The 17697-nt window shown below is 37.9% G+C and overlaps 2 protein-coding genes across 8 annotated transcripts in view; one reads left to right on the plus strand and one right to left on the minus strand.

The window, feature by feature from the left end:
- Nucleotides 1-4033: 4033 nt before the first annotated feature.
- Nucleotides 4034-17697, minus strand: part of LOC134818172 (putative mediator of RNA polymerase II transcription subunit 26) — a 40325-nt gene continuing 26661 nt past the window's right edge. For 2 of the 7 annotated variants that reach the window (XM_063827611.1, XM_063827605.1), the window contains 18 exons: nt 16887-16983; nt 16153-16266; nt 15617-15769; nt 15163-15294; nt 14899-15030; nt 14581-14721; nt 13664-13792; nt 12456-12587; nt 12195-12326; nt 11311-11352; nt 10849-10980; nt 10573-10707; nt 9451-9582; nt 9092-9223; nt 8827-8958; nt 6279-6422; nt 4572-4618; nt 4034-4379 (listed from right to left, as the gene is read on the minus strand). In XM_063827611.1, the coding sequence (XP_063683681.1) occupies nt 4287-4379; nt 4572-4618; nt 6279-6422; nt 8827-8958; nt 9092-9223; nt 9451-9582; nt 10573-10707; nt 10849-10980; nt 11311-11352; nt 12195-12326; nt 12456-12587; nt 13664-13792; nt 14581-14721; nt 14899-15030; nt 15163-15294; nt 15617-15769; nt 16153-16266; nt 16887-16983 (2151 nt within the window). In that variant the 3' untranslated portion in view covers nt 4034-4286. Of the gene's footprint in view, nt 4380-4571; nt 4619-5673; nt 5777-6278; nt 6423-8826; nt 8959-9091; nt 9224-9450; nt 9583-10572; nt 10708-10848; nt 10981-11310; nt 11353-12194; nt 12327-12455; nt 12588-13663; nt 13793-14580; nt 14722-14898; nt 15031-15162; nt 15295-15616; nt 15770-16152; nt 16267-16886; nt 16984-17697 lie in introns of all 7 variants that reach the window. The other 5 variants (XM_063827612.1, XM_063827609.1, XM_063827608.1 and 2 more) reach the window with 4 other exon arrangements.
- Nucleotides 6884-8746, plus strand: LOC134818173 (uncharacterized). Its single transcript, XM_063827613.1, has 6 exons — nt 6884-7115; nt 7308-7421; nt 7536-7705; nt 7879-7959; nt 8215-8261; nt 8392-8746. Exons 1-6 carry the CDS (start codon nt 6913-6915, stop codon nt 8563-8565), a joined length of 789 nt encoding a protein of 262 aa, XP_063683683.1. The 5' UTR covers nt 6884-6912; the 3' UTR covers nt 8566-8746.

The following is a 17697-nucleotide window of genomic DNA, read 5'->3' on the forward strand; positions in this document are numbered from 1 at the left end:
GTGTTAAAAATATGCTGCTAGATCTAAAGGTTTGTGGACTCTAATCCTTATGATCTTTACCTTTTGTTAAAGTAATTCTTCAAAAAATCTAGAAATTATTTTGAAAATCGGTCCACCTACCGATTACTTTTGTCAGCCACATTTATCAAACTTCTGTGTTTGCTTGATCTCCGCTATTGCTAATTAAGAATAAGCATGAATCAGAATAACTCGTTAACGAGACATTTTAGCCTTATATGCAATTTCATGTGGAATGATTCGGAATCAGCGTTCAAAAAAGTGCCTCGATCAGCGATCTGCTATTGTGATTTACGTCACTCACATGCACATTGACTTTACATTAATTGACCAATGCGGTCACGAAATTTGTCAAAGCTAAATTAATAATCATTGAAGAATAATTCAATTAAAATACTGGAATTTGGATTGCAAGGAAAGCTGATATTTGAAAATGTCCTGCCGGTAGAACATTTTATTTTCATAATTTTTGTCAAAGCTTGAAGCTTTTTCCGGATAATCAGCTAATTCCATAATAATATACCTCGATCGCAGCTATTGTGTCACTCACGGGATTTTACTAATTCACTCGCCAGCGCGCTATATCACGTGTTTTTAATGCCGTGATTTCATTGGTCACCTCTATAACGCGCATTATTTGTGACAGCACAGTTGTTTTCACACAATTTGTCCAACGCGCGTGCAATAAACTCAATTTAAGCTCCGATTTGTGACCGAAATGGCCGAATATGGGCCATAATATGGTTTATGCAACGCATGGCCGGTAATTAGCTAATTGAATTTTAAGCACTGTAGGTTGCATAAATCTTGTTGGTCAAGGGTAAAATATAAGCAGTATAATAAAACAATATCGAATTGTTTTTAGTTTTGCATCGCGAACAGATACCACTATTTCAATTTGTTACACGGCCAAGGATAAATCTCACAATTGTTTAGATTTGTAGCTCTGTTTATCAACGGTGAGATTTCTGAAAGGGCAATTGAAATTGAAATCGATTTGCCTCTTAAACGTGCCTCCAACTGTTAAATAGATCCACATTCTACATTCTACCAGATTCTTATCTACCTAGATTCTACCATATATAGTTGATATCACAATTCTGGCAAGCATAACCGTATTATATACGGATACCAGAGCACGTCACATTTCAATAATTTTACAATTACAATATGTTATTTTATCAATATCAGCTACATATGTTCGAAGAATTAAAACACTTTTATGACGGTAGCGATACGTTTATCAAAAGGCATAATGCAGAGAGCGAGTGAAAAAGAGGAAGGAACAAAAGTTTGTATCTGATCTCAATCACACGCCAGCGCGCTATATCACGCGCACGTGACTTAAACACTGCAATATCATTGGTCATCTTTATATCCAATGCGAAATACAAAATAGCGCGCTTTTCCTATAATCCATGGCGAGTGAATTAGTGAAACTGCTAGTCCTACCACTTGGCTTTTGCCAAGCTGAAGTCTTTTTCGCCGGGGTAAAGCAGCTTTTGCCGGGCTAAAGTATTTTTCGCCGGGCTTAAGATTTTAGTCTTTCGCCGGGCTAAATTTGTCTTTTGCCAAGCTATAAGTATAATAGCTCAAGTCTTTTCGCTGGGCTAAAGTTAACGGGTGATACTCGTAAAATATTTGTTCCATCGTCGACGAGTCCAACTCGGCGCGCGTCCGCGTCCTGGTAGGTTATAAACTTACTAGGCCGCGCTCAGCCTGTCATTCCGCCGAATCTCTATATGTTAATGAACATGATAGCCTGAGGTCCCCAGGTAAGTTATAAACCTACAAGGCTAAAGCAGCTTTCGCCGGGCTAAAATCTTGTTTGCCGGTCTTAAGCTTCTTTCGCCGGGCTAAAATCTTTTTCGCCGGGCTAAATGAGTAAAGCAGCTTTCGCCGGGCTAAAATCTTTTTTGTTTTTCGCCGGGCTAAAGCAGCTTTCGCCGGGCTAAAATCTTTTTCGCCGGGCTAAAGCTTCTTTCGCCGGACTAAAGTCTTTTTCGTCGGGCTAAAGCAGCTTTCGTCGGGCTAAAGCAGCTTTCGCCGGGCTAAAGCAGCTTTCTCGCCGGGCTTAAGCTTCTTTCGCCGGGCTAAAGTCTTTTTCGCCGCGGGCTAAAGTCTTTTTCGCCGGGCTTAAGCTTCTTTCGCTCATCTGTTAATGTTAAGAGAAGATCACCATTATTCAAGAAACTGAATTTTAATTTGTATGACAAATAAGCATTGAAAGTTTTAGTTATGTCAAATCAAATATCAATAAATATAACAATTCACAATACAAGGTTCACAATCTTGTTACTGCAATTTGAAAAAAAATCAAGAAAAGTTCGAACTCGAAAACGATAAAGGGACTGTTTTTGGAATTTATAATTAACAGAACGAAATGCATTAAATTAATCAAAATAAATATCAGATCAAGATGCGGGGAAAACACCATAACTATAAGCTGATGTATTTTACGCGCGGCAACATCGAAGAAGATGTTGTTTTTACATATTCAAAGTTAAGTTAATAATAAGTCAGGTCCTTCATACATTTCAGCATAGTATTAATAAGCATAAAATACAATTTTCCTTCAAAAACTCAAATAACTGTCCCAGTTCTATTCAATATCCAAATCACTGCATTCGCTTTCACTTTCGTTTTAAATATCATCTACAAGGTCACAAGTAAAACTTTCTATATCGCGCTCAACCAACGCCCAATTTATGGATCTCTTGAATTGAACTACACTATACAGTGTATATAACTTCTCTCTTTTGTAAAACTTGCTTCCTCACAACCATTAACTCATACTTACACTTTAATTGGTCTATCTAATAATTACTCAAAATTAAAAATATCGAAACCACTTTCTCTCAGAAATGTGCGTACTCTCATACACGTCATGACTCATGTGTCATGTGTCATGTGTCGGCAACTTGGTCGTTTAGCTCCGGACAGTCTATGCAACGTCTATGCAACGTCCATGCAACAACAAAAGAACCGTCTATGCAACGTCTATGCAACGTCCCTGCACAATGAACACTCTATGCACACTCCCTGCACGGTCAGTCTATGCAACGTCTATGCAACGTCTATGCAACGTCTATGCAACGTCCCTGCACAGTACCATATGAACACCGGCTACTAGCCGGCTACTAGCCGGCTACTAGCCGGCTAGTAGCCACTTTTGTAATAACAGCTCCTCAACTTCACATTACCAACCGGCTACTAACCGGCACTTGAAAAGTGGTCACTAGCCGGCTACTAACCGGCTACTAGCCGGCTAGTGACCACAAAGTGGCTACTAACCGGCTACTAAGCGGTCACTAGCCGGCTATTAGCCGAGCTCTAAAGCAGACCTATTAGTAGCCGGTTCCAAACCGGCTACTAGCCGGCACTTAGAAAGCGGTCACTAGCCGGCTACTAACCGGCTACTAACCGGCTAGTAACCACCAAGTGGCTACTAACCGGCTTCTAATAGGTCTGCTTTAGAGCCGGCTAGTGACCGGTTAGTAGCCGGTTAGTAGCCACTTGGTGGTTACTAGCCGGTTAGTAGCCGGCTAGTGACCGCTTTTCAAGTGCCGGCTAGTAGCCGGTTTAGAACCGGCTACTAATAGGTCTGCTTTAGAGCTCGGCTAATAGCCGGCTAGTGACCGCTTAGTAGCCGGTTAGTAGCCACTTTGTGGTCACTAGCCGGCTAGTAGCCGGTTAGTAGCCGGCTAGTGACCACTTTTCAAGTGCCGGTTAGTAGCCGGTTGTTAATGTGAAGTTGAGGAGCTGTTATTACAAAAGTGGCTACTAGCCGGCTAGTAGCCGGCTAGTAGCCGGTGTTCATATGGTACTGTGCAGGGACGTTGCATAGACGTTGCATAGACGTTGCATAGACTGACCGTGCAGGGAGTGTGCATAGAGTGTTCATTGTGCAGGGACGTTGCATAGACGTTGCATAGACGGTTCTTTTGTTGTTGCACGGACGTTGCATAGACGTTGCATAGACTGTCCGGAGCTAAACGACCAACTTCCCCATGTGTCTTGTAGTGGCGCTAAATAAAAATCTACAAAATATATAGCAGTTCCTAGTTTTCATTACAAATGTCTGCTATTCAGCTAGACTGATGATGATCGTGTAGTTATTCACAGATTTTAACAAATTTTTATCCCTCTCATGATAAACGTTTCACTTTGTCATGATAAACGTTTCACTTTGTCATGATAAACGTTTCACTTTGTCATGATAAACGTTTCACTTTGTCTCCAGCCTGTTAGCAGCAGGTTATACAGGGTCAGTGCCTAAGAGATTTGATTTTGTTTTGGGCTCGTTTTGCTGCGTCGATTACCTTTGTATCACCCTCTGCACTACCGTGTTTCCGTTGCAACTGATGTACAAATTGTTTGGTATTTCATTTTGAATTATTCTTTAATTTGGTGCGAAAAATAAAAAATATGGGGGAAATTACTATCTATAAAAGGGGAGAATTCCTCAGAAAAAGATGCAGTGGAATTTTATAAATTATAATGAGGAAGATAGTACTATTAGTAGTATAATGAGGAAGAAGCCACAAACTCACATTTTGGAGGTAAGTTGTATATGAGGAGTCTAAAATGTCAGCTGTTTCTGAAAATAATCGAAAATTATGAACGTTTTCTATCTCAATTACTGGATTGCAAGTTGATAACATGAGACATATATAACAGTAATTGTGTGTTCATTAGGATGTGATATTGTGAATGCTAATTGACATTTTGATTTAGATAGGTTATTGAACATATAGATGCACTTAAAAACATTTATAAACATTGAAAGATGGTTTGTCAGTGCAAGTGTAAGGACGATCTTTGGTAAGATGGATCAATTTCAATCTGTCTCATCATAAATACATTCTTAGGTTCTGGGTACAGTAGTTTGCCAGGACCCAAAAAAAATGTCCTTTAAAAATATCTTAATAATAGTTGGTAACTGTAAGGGACAGGTTGAAATTGTTCCACTTCCATTTTGGGCATTTTGCCCTAATTTTAAGTGAAAGATGCAAATTTGAGCAGATCGGCAGAATTCCTCTGTGTAACTGCAAACAACTGCAGCTCAACTTCCAACAGACTTTCTTTATGTGGTGATATACAGAAATGCGACGAAATACGAATAAGTGCGATAAGAATTAGATTTGATGCAGGAAGCGAGTTGAACATGTTTCTGAAGACCTTGACATATTAATGAAACAACAGCTTTAAGGAACAGAAGACACGGTGTTATAAAAGTAATGAATTGTGTGCAAAAATAATGCTAAATATATAACATGAACAAAATGCTAAAATTATTCAGTGACATCAATTGATTGTTTAAGAACATTAAACAATAAAAATGGTCGAATTTGTGAATATATATCTTCCTTATAGTAATAGGTGTACCACCAAAAGGGACTGATAAAATGAATTTAACTGCAAGTATGCTGGTTCGAGTTGAGCTGCAGTTGTTTCCCGCGAATAAGTCTTAGCTGTTAGCTGAAGAGAGAGCAGACCGGCACCCAATCAAGGGTTGCAGAACAAGCATTTTTATTTGCGATTATTGCCACAGAGTAGTGTGAGTGCTTGGTGCGCGCACCCGTTTCCCATGCGACACGCGTGTGACGTCATGGTAACGCGTGAGCACTGACACGTGCTTAACTCCATGGTTACCGGTGAGCGGGATGGTGGTTGTGGTAGATTCTGGTATTGGAATCTGACAATAGTCTGTTGTGTATACTCATTAGGACGGTATCCGAATACTGGTTCACATAGTCTAGGGGGCAAAACAGTTCTCAATAAAGACATTTTTACAGATATGAGATACATTTTTATAGCACCTTTTTTAAGCCGACCGATGAAAAATAAATTTAATGCCAAAAAGTGACTCTTTTACGATATGAAACCCTTGTAAAGTATGTTTAACTCATTGAATAAAATATACATCATACATGAATCCTTCGAAGAAAAATAGCTTGCAGGGACAAAAAATATATTAAATTTTAAAATATTGAACCTCATCGGCCGACCAAAAAACAGACTATAATTTTAGTTCATAAAAGGAAATCAGACTTTGAGGAAAAAACACAAAAAGTCAGATAAGTAAGGATACTTCATAGGTAACCATGGATTCAAGAACAATGACAACTATTCATTGTGACCAAAAGTTTTAAAACTTGCACGATCATGAATCGCGTTTACAACAATTTCTCAACAGTATAGTTTTTAGTTTTTACACAGTAGCTACCCGACAATTCATGGGACATGAAACAACAAACCTTTATCAACACAAGCATAACTGATGATATCACAACCCGCCTTCTGAATGGCAGCGTTCTGAGCACAATGCTGGAGAGAGTTCTCCAGGGCTGCCAGCAGAACTCCGAGACGGGTCTGTACTTTGATTATGTTGATGTTGTTAACTGAGGTAAGTAGAATGTTAGTATTTGTGATCAAATGCTTTATTATTTGTACATTTATCCATGATTTATTTAAATTCTTTTCAAAATGTCCCACCAGATCGAATATACCACTTGTTGACTTTCCAGTTTCTTATGTTCAAAGAACAGGTTATAATTGAATCATATTTCAAAATTTATGTTTATCTCACAAACGGGAATTTCATGGATAATTCATGATGTATAAAGGATGAAGAATATGTGTACAGCAATTCCATTTTATCATCCAATTATTTTTTCGGTCTCACAAAAATTAACACCTATATATTCTCTGACCAACGACTCCCGCCGAAAGATCTTGATGTAGATAAGTTGAAACTTCCTGTTTCATGTCACAAAAGGTGCGAATGAAATGATAATTTGGAACCGAAATCAATTTGTAAGAATCAAAATATTAATGAGAAATTTCCAATCATAAGGAATAAGGATCAGTTATCAATAAATCAGATTGAATATGTTGGTCGTTCTCGTTTGTTTGATGGTAGGAGTCCTCAAGTCGGCTCCAGTGAACAAGATAGGAAGTGATCCCAGTCTCTGGTACCTTGCAATGAACCTCAACCCTTCTGACGGCCACATCATGGACTACACGACGGGCTGGGCCAGAGATAAGTTTATAGGGACCTACAGTGGAGCACTGAGCAGCGATTATTTAAACAGGTATATCCAGAACTATAATGCAAATGTTGATCTCTGTACAGTTTGCAGTGACAAAAGGAATAAGGATGTTGCTATTTGACCGTTGTTGAAAAATAACTCGAATTTACAGCCCAAATCTCAAAGTCATATTCAGTAAATCCCAAAATATCAGTTTCCAATTGAAAAGATCTGATGATAATTCCTTCTGAGTAGGGTTATCTGGGGTCACCCAGTGAGCTACATAGCGATAGTTAGGCATCACAAGGGTGAAGTGGAGGCAGTGAAAGTGTTTCGGTTCAGAGAAAGTGCCAGGTCCCTCCTCTCCAGGTATACTTGAATACTCGAGCATGATTAATAATGCTAATACTTGAATACTCGAGATGCCCCTTATTCCCCACGTGGCATACTGATATGGTTAAAATAAAGAAACCCTGTGTCCAGGTTCCAAGACATGAACCCCGGAAGGGAGGTAGTTACCGAGGGAGGACCTCTTCAGGAGGACGTTAGCAAGACAGCACAGAATATGGCGGATGATCCTATATTCTCTGTGGACGGAGACCTGGCTTTCAACTGGGCGTACGGTAACAACGGAGTTAGAATCGTTCTCACGGGTAAGCAATGACCTTCCGTAAATCTCTTTTCTGTGTTGGATATTCAGAATCTTTAGAAATTCACATTTGGTCCCGCTGACTGGCGAGCACCTTGACTAGAGGCTATTTTAACTAAAACTAATTACATATTGTTCTAGTGGTTGTCATTTGACATGTAACGTGATTCATTTCAGGGGGTCATCTATCTGTGTTGGGATCAAATGACCACAACACTCACGGACTAGGGAACCACTTCGCTGTCAACCCTCATACAGGTATGTAACTATGGTAACTACAGGTATGTAACTATGGTAACTACAGGTATGTAACTATGGTAACTACAGGTATGTAACTATGGTAACTACAGGTATCAGTAGTCAATGACTGTGTAACTATGGTAACTACAGGTATGTAACTATGTTCTTTTGATCTGTAAACTTAAAGTCTTTTGTCACAATTATGTGACCACATATTGACATGCTGATCAGTTTCTGAACCATGTATAACTATTAACTATGGCTAAACTTCAGGTATCACAACACACATGGAATGGGCTCACGAAATCTCGAATATCCAGGTAACCTTCAGTTTAGTTATAATTATATCCAAGTTATTTAGCTTGTTGCAGATTTGCTTACGGTCTACCATTTTATTTTAATTAATTTTTTGCAATGTACGGCCAAGGACTAGGACATGAACATTTCTAGGGTTCAGGAATGCCCACAGTGGTACAAGGAATAGATCATGGGTCAGGAAACCAGTACATAAACGGTCCCGTCTACGGTAATTACGCTATTTACGTATCCGAACACGCGGATACTTTCCCCGGAGACAAGCTGGACCTCGAAATCGAAGTAGAACCAAAACTTAAGTTCTTTTAAAGTTTATGTGTGGTCAATTTCTTTGCATAGTGGCAGATAAAATATTATGATTTGTAGCGATAATTTTTTAATGCTAAAAATATGATGATTTGAATTTTAAAATAATAAATAATTTTATGCCAAGTTTTAATCACTGTCCTTGTTTACAATTAGAATAGATAAATCTTCCAGTTAACCTTTTTAACTCAAGACAACATATTTTTTTGACGTTTGATCATCTTAAATATTAAGTCATATCTAAAAAATCACAAAGACACTTACTGCATTTATTGCAGACGTTTCTGAGAGCGGTGACAGCCGCCTCCATAACTACAGCGTTATTGGAATATCTTTGTATTGTCTTCAGAAGCACGTTGATGCCGTCCTGCTCTCCCAACAGCACTTTATTGGGCACTGAGAGTGTAAATGTTAGTTTGCGCACAACCAGGCACGCACACGTGCACAAATAGGCACGCATCTGAATTCTGGATGTGCATGATTCAATATTACATGTCACTGAAAATCTCTAATCAGTTATCATACTCACTATTTTTGGCAGTGAGGTTGATAATAGCTTTACAAGCAGCCTCCTGAACACTTGCACTTCCGCTACATTCCTTCATTGCGCGTATCACTCGTTGTATCGCGTCCTCTTTAGCTGCCAACTTCCTGTTGTCCGCTGTTGGGGATATCACGTTATGACCATATTAGGATATCACGTTATGACCATATTAGGATATCACGTTATGACCATATTAGGATATCACGTTATGACCATATCATGATATCACGTTATGATCGTACTAGGATCAAGTGTTTCCTTCGAAGTAAATTTATTAACAAATATAAATCAAGTGGACCTTAAATTGAACCCAATCATGAAATAAACATGATAAAGAAATAAACCTGATTTAGCACAAAGATTGTGGAGGGCTATGCAGCCGGCTTCTTGGATTGTACTGTCAGTTGCGAACGTGTCCAGTGCTTTTAGTATCGCTGTTATACCGCCACTGTTCACTATTGTCCGTTCTATCTCAACTGCAACAAACGGAATAAGAAAAAGACTTGATCGGGATCGGAAGAGAAGAGGTGAACCTGGTTAATCAACAGTAAAACCATTAAATAATTCAACAGATCTAAATATATTCCCGTTAATCCTTATCAATGTAAATTCTGACAGTCAATATTACACTACAATTTCATACATTCTTCTTTTATACAAATTACAATCGAAACTGCCCTAATTAATTATAGCCATCATATTTAAAACAGGCCAACTCCGACAACAGTCAACATGACTGATGTTTCAACACTAATTACTTACCGTTTCCAACTCCGACAACAGTCAACATGACCGATGTTTCAACAATAATTACTTACTGTTTCAAACTCCGAAAACAGTCAACATGACTGATGTTTCAACAATAATTACTTACTGTTTCCAACTCCGACAACAGTCAACATGACCGATGTTTCAACAATAATTACTTACCGTTTCCAACTCCGACAACAATCAACATGACTGATGTTTCAACAATAATTACTTACCGTTTCCAACTCCGACAACAGTCAACATGCCTGATGTTTCAACAATAATTACTTACCATTTCCAACTCCGACAACAGTCAACATGACTGATGTTTCAACACTAATTACTTACCGTTTCCAACTCCGACAACAGTCAACATGACTGATGTTTCAACACTAATTACTTACCGTTTCCAACTCCGACAACAGTCAACATGACTGATGTTTCAACACTAATTACTTACCGTTTCCAACTCCGACAACAGTCAACATGACTGATGTTTCCACACTAATTACTTACTAATTACTTACTAATTACTTACCGTTTCCAATGCAGATATTGTAGAGCAAGCAGCACTAATTACTTACTAATTACTTACTAATTACTTACTAATTACTTACTAATTACTTACTAATTACTTACTAATTACTTACTAATTACTTACTAATTACTTACTAATTACTTACTAATTACTTACTAATTACTTACTAATTACTTACCGTTTCCAATGCAGATATTGTATAGCAAGCAGCACCCTGCTCGCTGCATGGGAGCATTGTTCTCGAATCTGTCCATAGCTTGCAGAGCTATGTTGATACCCTCACTCCTGTACACCATCTCTCGGTAGGAGGGTTCTGAAAATATTTCTTTGTGTTCCACAAACGTTTTTAAAATTCGATGCATCAATTTCAAAAAAATAGTTGAACATTCCGCTGTGAAAGCTTAGATATATTAGTATCAAAACAAAAGGAACAAAATGCAAAATTTAAAATTACCTGGGGTAGCGCAGATGTTGCAGAGAGCGTATGTAGCAGCCTCCTGGAGCCCAGCGGACTGGGGAGCCAGGTCCATCACCGTCAACAGGACATCAATAGCACCCGCGTCAACCAGCTGCTGGGTCACACCCGCTGAGAAGGTAAGGTATTGTACACCGTACAATTTATTTTATACATTGTACTGAACAGAGTTATATTGTTCGGTTGAAAATGTATAATGTGTTGGTATAATGTATATACAAAATACATTGGCCTAGAACTGCATAAAATATTCTAAGGAAAGAGGTGATCGAATAAAAAATGCAAGAAATCACAGAGGAAAAGGTTCATTCATCAGCAAACATCACAGAAGAGATTACAGATAAAAAGAGACCCCTTCATTAATACTTTAATAAATATCTGGGCAAATATTTGACAGCTGAATAGAGTGCTAAGAACAGCGGTACTAGAATCACATCTTACCCTTGCTTTCATTCTCAGGAATGTTCAATGAACATGGTAGTCCTAAAGTTAGTCATGATAATCAACTCATGCTTCATTAAAATAAAATAGGTAAAGATTGAAAGATTGATGCTTTGATTTAAGAGGCAGAGAACGGCTTTTCATTCAAAGAAATCGAGGAATTGTACTGTTATTTTAAATTTTGCTTCATCACAAATATAGTTGCTATACAGTATGCAATAGTTAATTAAATATCATCATCAAATTGTCAGTTTACGATGGAAGTAGGTATCCTTAATGCAGTCATGTAATTCACAAATCACAATTCACTCACTGACACCACTTTTACTGCTCACCTAATCTCGGTTTAGTCACCGCAGTACACACTAAAATACAAATATGGTTTATCTGGACACAAACAAGGCGCTCGTTTTGGTGGTTTTTAAAATTACAACTACTTCTTCGAAGTCTACCTAACTTTAAGTTTTTCTGTCTTCTCACTAACTCAATAATTCACTACATACTTTACTACATATTATGAAGATGAGAGGGAAATTTGGACGTCATTTAAATGGTAATGGTTTAATAAGTATAACCATTCGCTACTTTCAGATTCCTCGCTCAGCTTACAGCAATCAATCAAGAAGTGATCAATACCTCACTACTATGGTTACCATGGTTACAGAGCTACACTCATTCATAGAACACAAGTTACTATGGCTACACTCAAGCTTACAAGTTATCAGCGAGTCAAAGAGTCAAATCAAACTCTTTCAAATTCGATCATTTTTACTAGATTAAATACCCTGCACGAAATTTCAAAGAAAAAGTGTTTTTAAGTTTTTCTAAGTAAAGTTTTCCAAGTAAACTACCTAACCAATTAAACTGATAATAATGAAGCTTACCTCCCATCTGACAGAGATCCCCAATAATCTCGGCTCCAACTTCCTGCACGTTCACAAGATTCGGAACGTTCTTCATGGTGTTCAGGAGTACACTACCCCCTCCCAGGTTCAACAACTTCTCGCTGTTCGCAACTGAAGGGTTTGGTTAAGGTCCCGGATCTGTATCTTGAAAATAGGTCTGTATGTAAGGAGATAGGCAGGGAGCGCTTTCTTAAAAGCTATGGTTGTAGTCTAAACACACTATCATAGAGCCTGAGTTACCGTGTTTTTGAGTGAGAGCTTTAAGGGCAAGTAGAGTTGGGTTCAGGACTCCTGTATCTGAGGGGTACTCTTTCAGAGCATTCAGAACTAGCCCAACTCCCCCAGCTGCTCCAATTCGCTCCTGATTAACACCTGAGAGAAATACATGTGATGGGTTATATATAAGATGGGTTATTCTCGTACTTTAGTTCGCCAGAACAGAGAGCATTGTAGGAATGCTACATACCTTAGTTCCCAAAAATTTGTGTGCAATTAAATTGAGCACAATTTATTTGAGCCCAAAAAATTGGGCAAACAATTTGAACTCATTTGGGCGACCGAAAATTTGGGCACAAATTCTTCGAAAAATGAACGATTTTCCACTAAAATTTCAGTTAGATATTTGCCTTAGTTCATTATTATTCCTTATTATTCCAGTCATTTTGCTTTCAATTTTAAGCATGTAGGTGGTTGTCTGAGTTGTTTCACATTATAAAATTAACGATCTGCCCAGTAACTACCAAAAAATACAGTGATGATGGCACAGTACAAAATGATAGATATATACAATAGTGATATTTAGTCTCTCAATCAGATAGTATATTTAAAAGGGAGGCCAGATGACATAAGGAATTTAGGCTTTGAGAAGTCGGGTATAACTGATGCTTGTAGATCAGACTTTACGGTGGATGATAATCCATTTGCAGATCTTGTTTAAATCCGAAAATCTCTAGCTATCCGTACCTCTAGCCATTTGTTTTATTAGTAGCTGTTAGCTATTCCAGTAATTTCTATTCATTTAAAATATAAGCCTTTTTAATTGGTCAAGCCATGAATGACAGATTAGAAAACTAAAATTTCAAATATTATTTTACTTGGATATGAAGAAAAAGCCATCTTTCTATAGATTCCAGGGCCACAGGCCAAATGCCAAAAGTTTGGTTAGCAAAAAATTTAGCAGACGGAAAAGATTTACGCAATTAATTTGGTCTGCAAAAAATTTGGGCGAGAGGCCCGCTCAAATTTTTTGTCGCCCAAATTTTTGGGAATTAAGGTACTTTACACACTTTACACACGTGATGATGATGTGATTAGCCCAGTGTATTGCGGACATGATATCACACGCGTCTGCCATGGAATTTTGACTTTATTTTATTTTCTTAAATCTCTGATGGTCACCTAAACTTTCGCAATTAGGTGCCAAAGTCTGAAATCGGGAAATGTCTCACCATCCTTGCCACAAAGGTTGACAACAGCGTAGCACGCGGCCGCTTGTATGGTTGGGTCTCGGGGAAAGTCCGACATAGCTTTCATCACTGCTTTCGTTCCGGTTTTACCGATTGCTGCCTTGTTGAACTCTGAGGGATTATAAATTCAATACTAATTTTATGGAATTAAAACAAAATGCTCAGGAATAATGAGCAAAATATGCAGAGTTTGATTCTAACACCACTAGTTATTGGTACCGCGTCTGTTTCTTTTCGGTCTGTTGCTTCCCTTCGCACTAATCACAAACTGAACGGCTTTAAACTCCATCTCAAGGATTTAGAACTCCAATGAAGGTTTAGAAATGGGACTTGATACTTTTTGAATACAGGAATCAACTCAAATTGAAACGTACGTAGCAAAACGAAGTGTTCATCGATTCGATTTTGAGCAAGAATACACGCTAAAAATAGAATTCATCGGAATAATTAAAGAGTAGAAATTTGCAACAATAGAATTCTAGGATAAAATAATGTAAGAGGAAATGATAATAATAAAATAAGTAAATAATAATTTCATTTTGATTGTTCCTTTGATCGGACATTAGCAGGATGGTTACAAAATGTCTGACAAAAGAAACGCCATCTTAGGACTCCTCGGACTACATTAATTTGTAGTGTTGTAATTAGGTTAAAACTAAAATAAAAAGATGTGCTACATAATTAGTTGAGTGTTATATTGGTGTTGTTTGCAAAAGAAGCAGAAAATTATACAAGCTCCAAACATATAACAAATGTAACAGTCGAAGTGCCACTGAAACATCTACCCGTGTTACAAAATGATGATATGATATAATATCATAATGATGAAAAATTGCTTTAAAAATGCGTAAAACATTCATATAAAAATTTCGAAAAGATGTATTAAAAGCACCACTGACTTGACTCACCACTGCCAATACACAGATTACAGAGTGTCCCCAAGCCTCGTTGTTGGAGAAGTGAGTTCTGTGGGTATTTGAACATGGCGTTAATGATGGCCGTGTCTCCACCAACTTGTACTACCAGCGAACGGTTCTGTGCTGAAAGTTAGCACGGTTTAGCTTATGGATAAGAGGATAGGTGAAATTTCAAGGTTTTGTTTTAGTCTCAGTGATTGGGTCATTCGAGTAAAATCATTTAAGTACCAATTATTAGTCTCCAAAAGACTGGCAGTTTAATAAAACGCCACATTTAACTACTCTATAAACTGAACTCACAGTTTCTACAGACTATGTTGCGGAGAGCGTGGAATGCTGCTATTTGCACTGTTGCAGAGCCAGCACAACTCTCCATAACAGAAACTATACAGTTCAGTCCCCCCATCTTGGCTACTATTGCTCTGTTATTTCCTGTAAACAAGGTGTTAAGTAATTACCATATATCTCTTAAGAAATAAGGAATTTCAAAAAGTGACGCACCAGTTTCAGGGCTGAAATAATCTGATAGACACAAAATGTTTTCGAAATTAATTATGCTCGTACCATTATTAACACACAAAGCTCCCAGCGCGAAACATGCTGCTTCTTGTACATCGGAAAATGAGCTCAGATGTTGCATGGCAGATAACACAGCGTCAAGTCCTCCCTTCTCTACTATGTGCCGTTCGTTATCAGCTGAATTAAATATGTTAGTCGTTTTACCATTCCTGTCGTCAGTTATTTCAGATATTTGGTTATATTAACTTATTTTTGTTCGACTGGCAATATGTGAAACATGTGCTCAAATAATTGCGCGCGTATAAATATAATATTGAGCGCGCGCGATATATTTGGACGATTTAACAATTTTATCACATCTATAAAAATAGCGCCTTCCATTTCAGTCATATTCAAAGCGTCCACGATATCCAAATATTCTGAAAAAAGAAAGCCAAAATAAACTACATTTACAGACTACTCATCAGCATAAAATGAATGACTGTTCTAACGAACTTACCATTATTGATACAAAGATTGTTGATGGCCAGACAAGCTTCCTGTTGGATGGCCTCATTTGTGGGATGCTTGTTCATGAAGGTCACCATCAAATCCACTCCGTCAAACTTAATGACACGGTCCCTGTTCGAACTGTTCAGTGTACACATACAACCTGATAAGATGTGAGGTTTTGTTAGGATAACGTGAAGGATGTTAATGGTTATATTGATGGGCGGTTATTTTTTCCTTGTTAAATATGTAGCAATAAACGGTTGTCACTAACTGGGTAATGAAGGCGCAGCTAACAATGACTTCCTACGTCACATCGCATTTCAAAATAGGTAAAATTACAGAAGCTCGTTATAATGCGCCTCCCGTACATACCAAACATTCCACGGAAATTATTTAAACTGCCACATAATATATTGTAAACTAATGAATGCCAAGTTGAGAAACTTACGAGTTGGACTATGAACAATAAACCACTTAATTAAACTAATTAAACTAATTGTACTAAGTCTCAGCACATTGTGTGAGCTGATTAATGAACTATACCGAGCGCTGTGCAGATCATCTCAGCCACTTCAGATTCATCAGCGAACTTGTTCCCCAGAACTACAAGACTCTTTATCACATTATTCTCCCCTAACAGCTGCTGTGCCTCCTCACCTGGTAAAATATTAACTTGTGTTTCACCCTCGTCAAAACATAAAGGTTTTAAAACTAACGTAATAATTTCTCTGATGTTATCTACCAACATGATAGTTGAGAGGTTAAGTTTTATAAGGAAGAGCTCAGTTAGCAGCATTACCTCGTTATCTAACAATGTCTAGATAATCAAACATGGAATTGCCAGTGAAATATATAAATAGCTCTAAAACTCTCAAAACTAAGTCAATGTCCGTACCTTTGTAAACACATAAAACTCCCAAAGTGAAACAGGAAACTGTTCCTAACGTTACATTGAGATTCATCTTCAAAGAACATTGGGTAGAAATCAGAACAAGAGATCAGAACAAGAGATCAAATAAGTTTACCTTTTAGTGCAAGTCTAACAACACTCTGGAGAATAAGTTTACCTTTTAGTGCAAGTCTAACAACACTATGAAGAATAAGTTTACCTTTTAGTGCAAGTCTAACAACACTCTGGAGAATAAGTTTACCTTTTAGTGCAAGTCTAACAACACTCTGGAGAATAAGTTTACCTTTTAGTGCAAGTCTAACAACACTCTGGAGAATAAGTTTACCTTTTAGTGCAAGTCTAACAACACTCTGAAGAATAAGTTTACCTTTTAGTGCAAGTCTAACAACACTCTGGAGAGCGTCCAGAACAGTCCTAGAGTTGTGCTCCTGAGCTAGAGAGTTGATGACGTCAGTAACCAGTAACTGCGGGAGAAGGAATCAGTGGTGAAATCAGTGGTGAAGTTAGGGTGAAATCAGGGTGAAATCAGTGGTCACATTATCAATTAGGGTGGAATCAGGGGGAAAATCAGTGGTCAAATTAGGGTGAAATAGGACTTAAAAACTAGTTGAATGATCTGGTATAAGGGAGAAATATGACTTTAAGTGACTTCGATCCAGTTTAATGATCTCGAAATTAAGTGGATATGATATCTGTATGATGCTGACATGATGTATGTAAGATGTTAGAATTTTATCTTGTAAACTGAAATCAGCAGCTTTATAGGCTTTCTGGCTGTGACGATGAGAGTTGCGCAATGAGCAATCAGCTTGACAATAATGAATTGTGACTCAGTTGACACTCGAGACCCCTGCACGAACCTTAGCACACCATTCAACGCTTCTTTAATACAATAATAAACACAATCATACAGGCATGCATTTGTCATCTCACCATGGCCACGGATCGTCTATAAATTTATCTCTAGACAAATGAATGTGTAGTGGTGGTATGTGTTATCTAGACAAATGAATGTGTAGTGGTGGTGTGTGTTATCTAGACAAATGAATGTGTAATGGTGGTGTGTGTTATCTAGACAAATGAATGTGTAGTGGTGGTGTGTGTTATCTAGACAAATGAATGTGTAGTGGTGGTGTGTGTTATCTAGACAAATGAATGTGTAGTGGTGGTGTGTGTTA

This window comes from Bolinopsis microptera, chromosome 7 (genome assembly GCF_026151205.1).
Source record: "Bolinopsis microptera isolate Bmic1 chromosome 7, MBARI_Bmic_1.0, whole genome shotgun sequence".
NCBI lineage: Eukaryota > Metazoa > Ctenophora > Tentaculata > Lobata > Bolinopsidae > Bolinopsis > Bolinopsis microptera.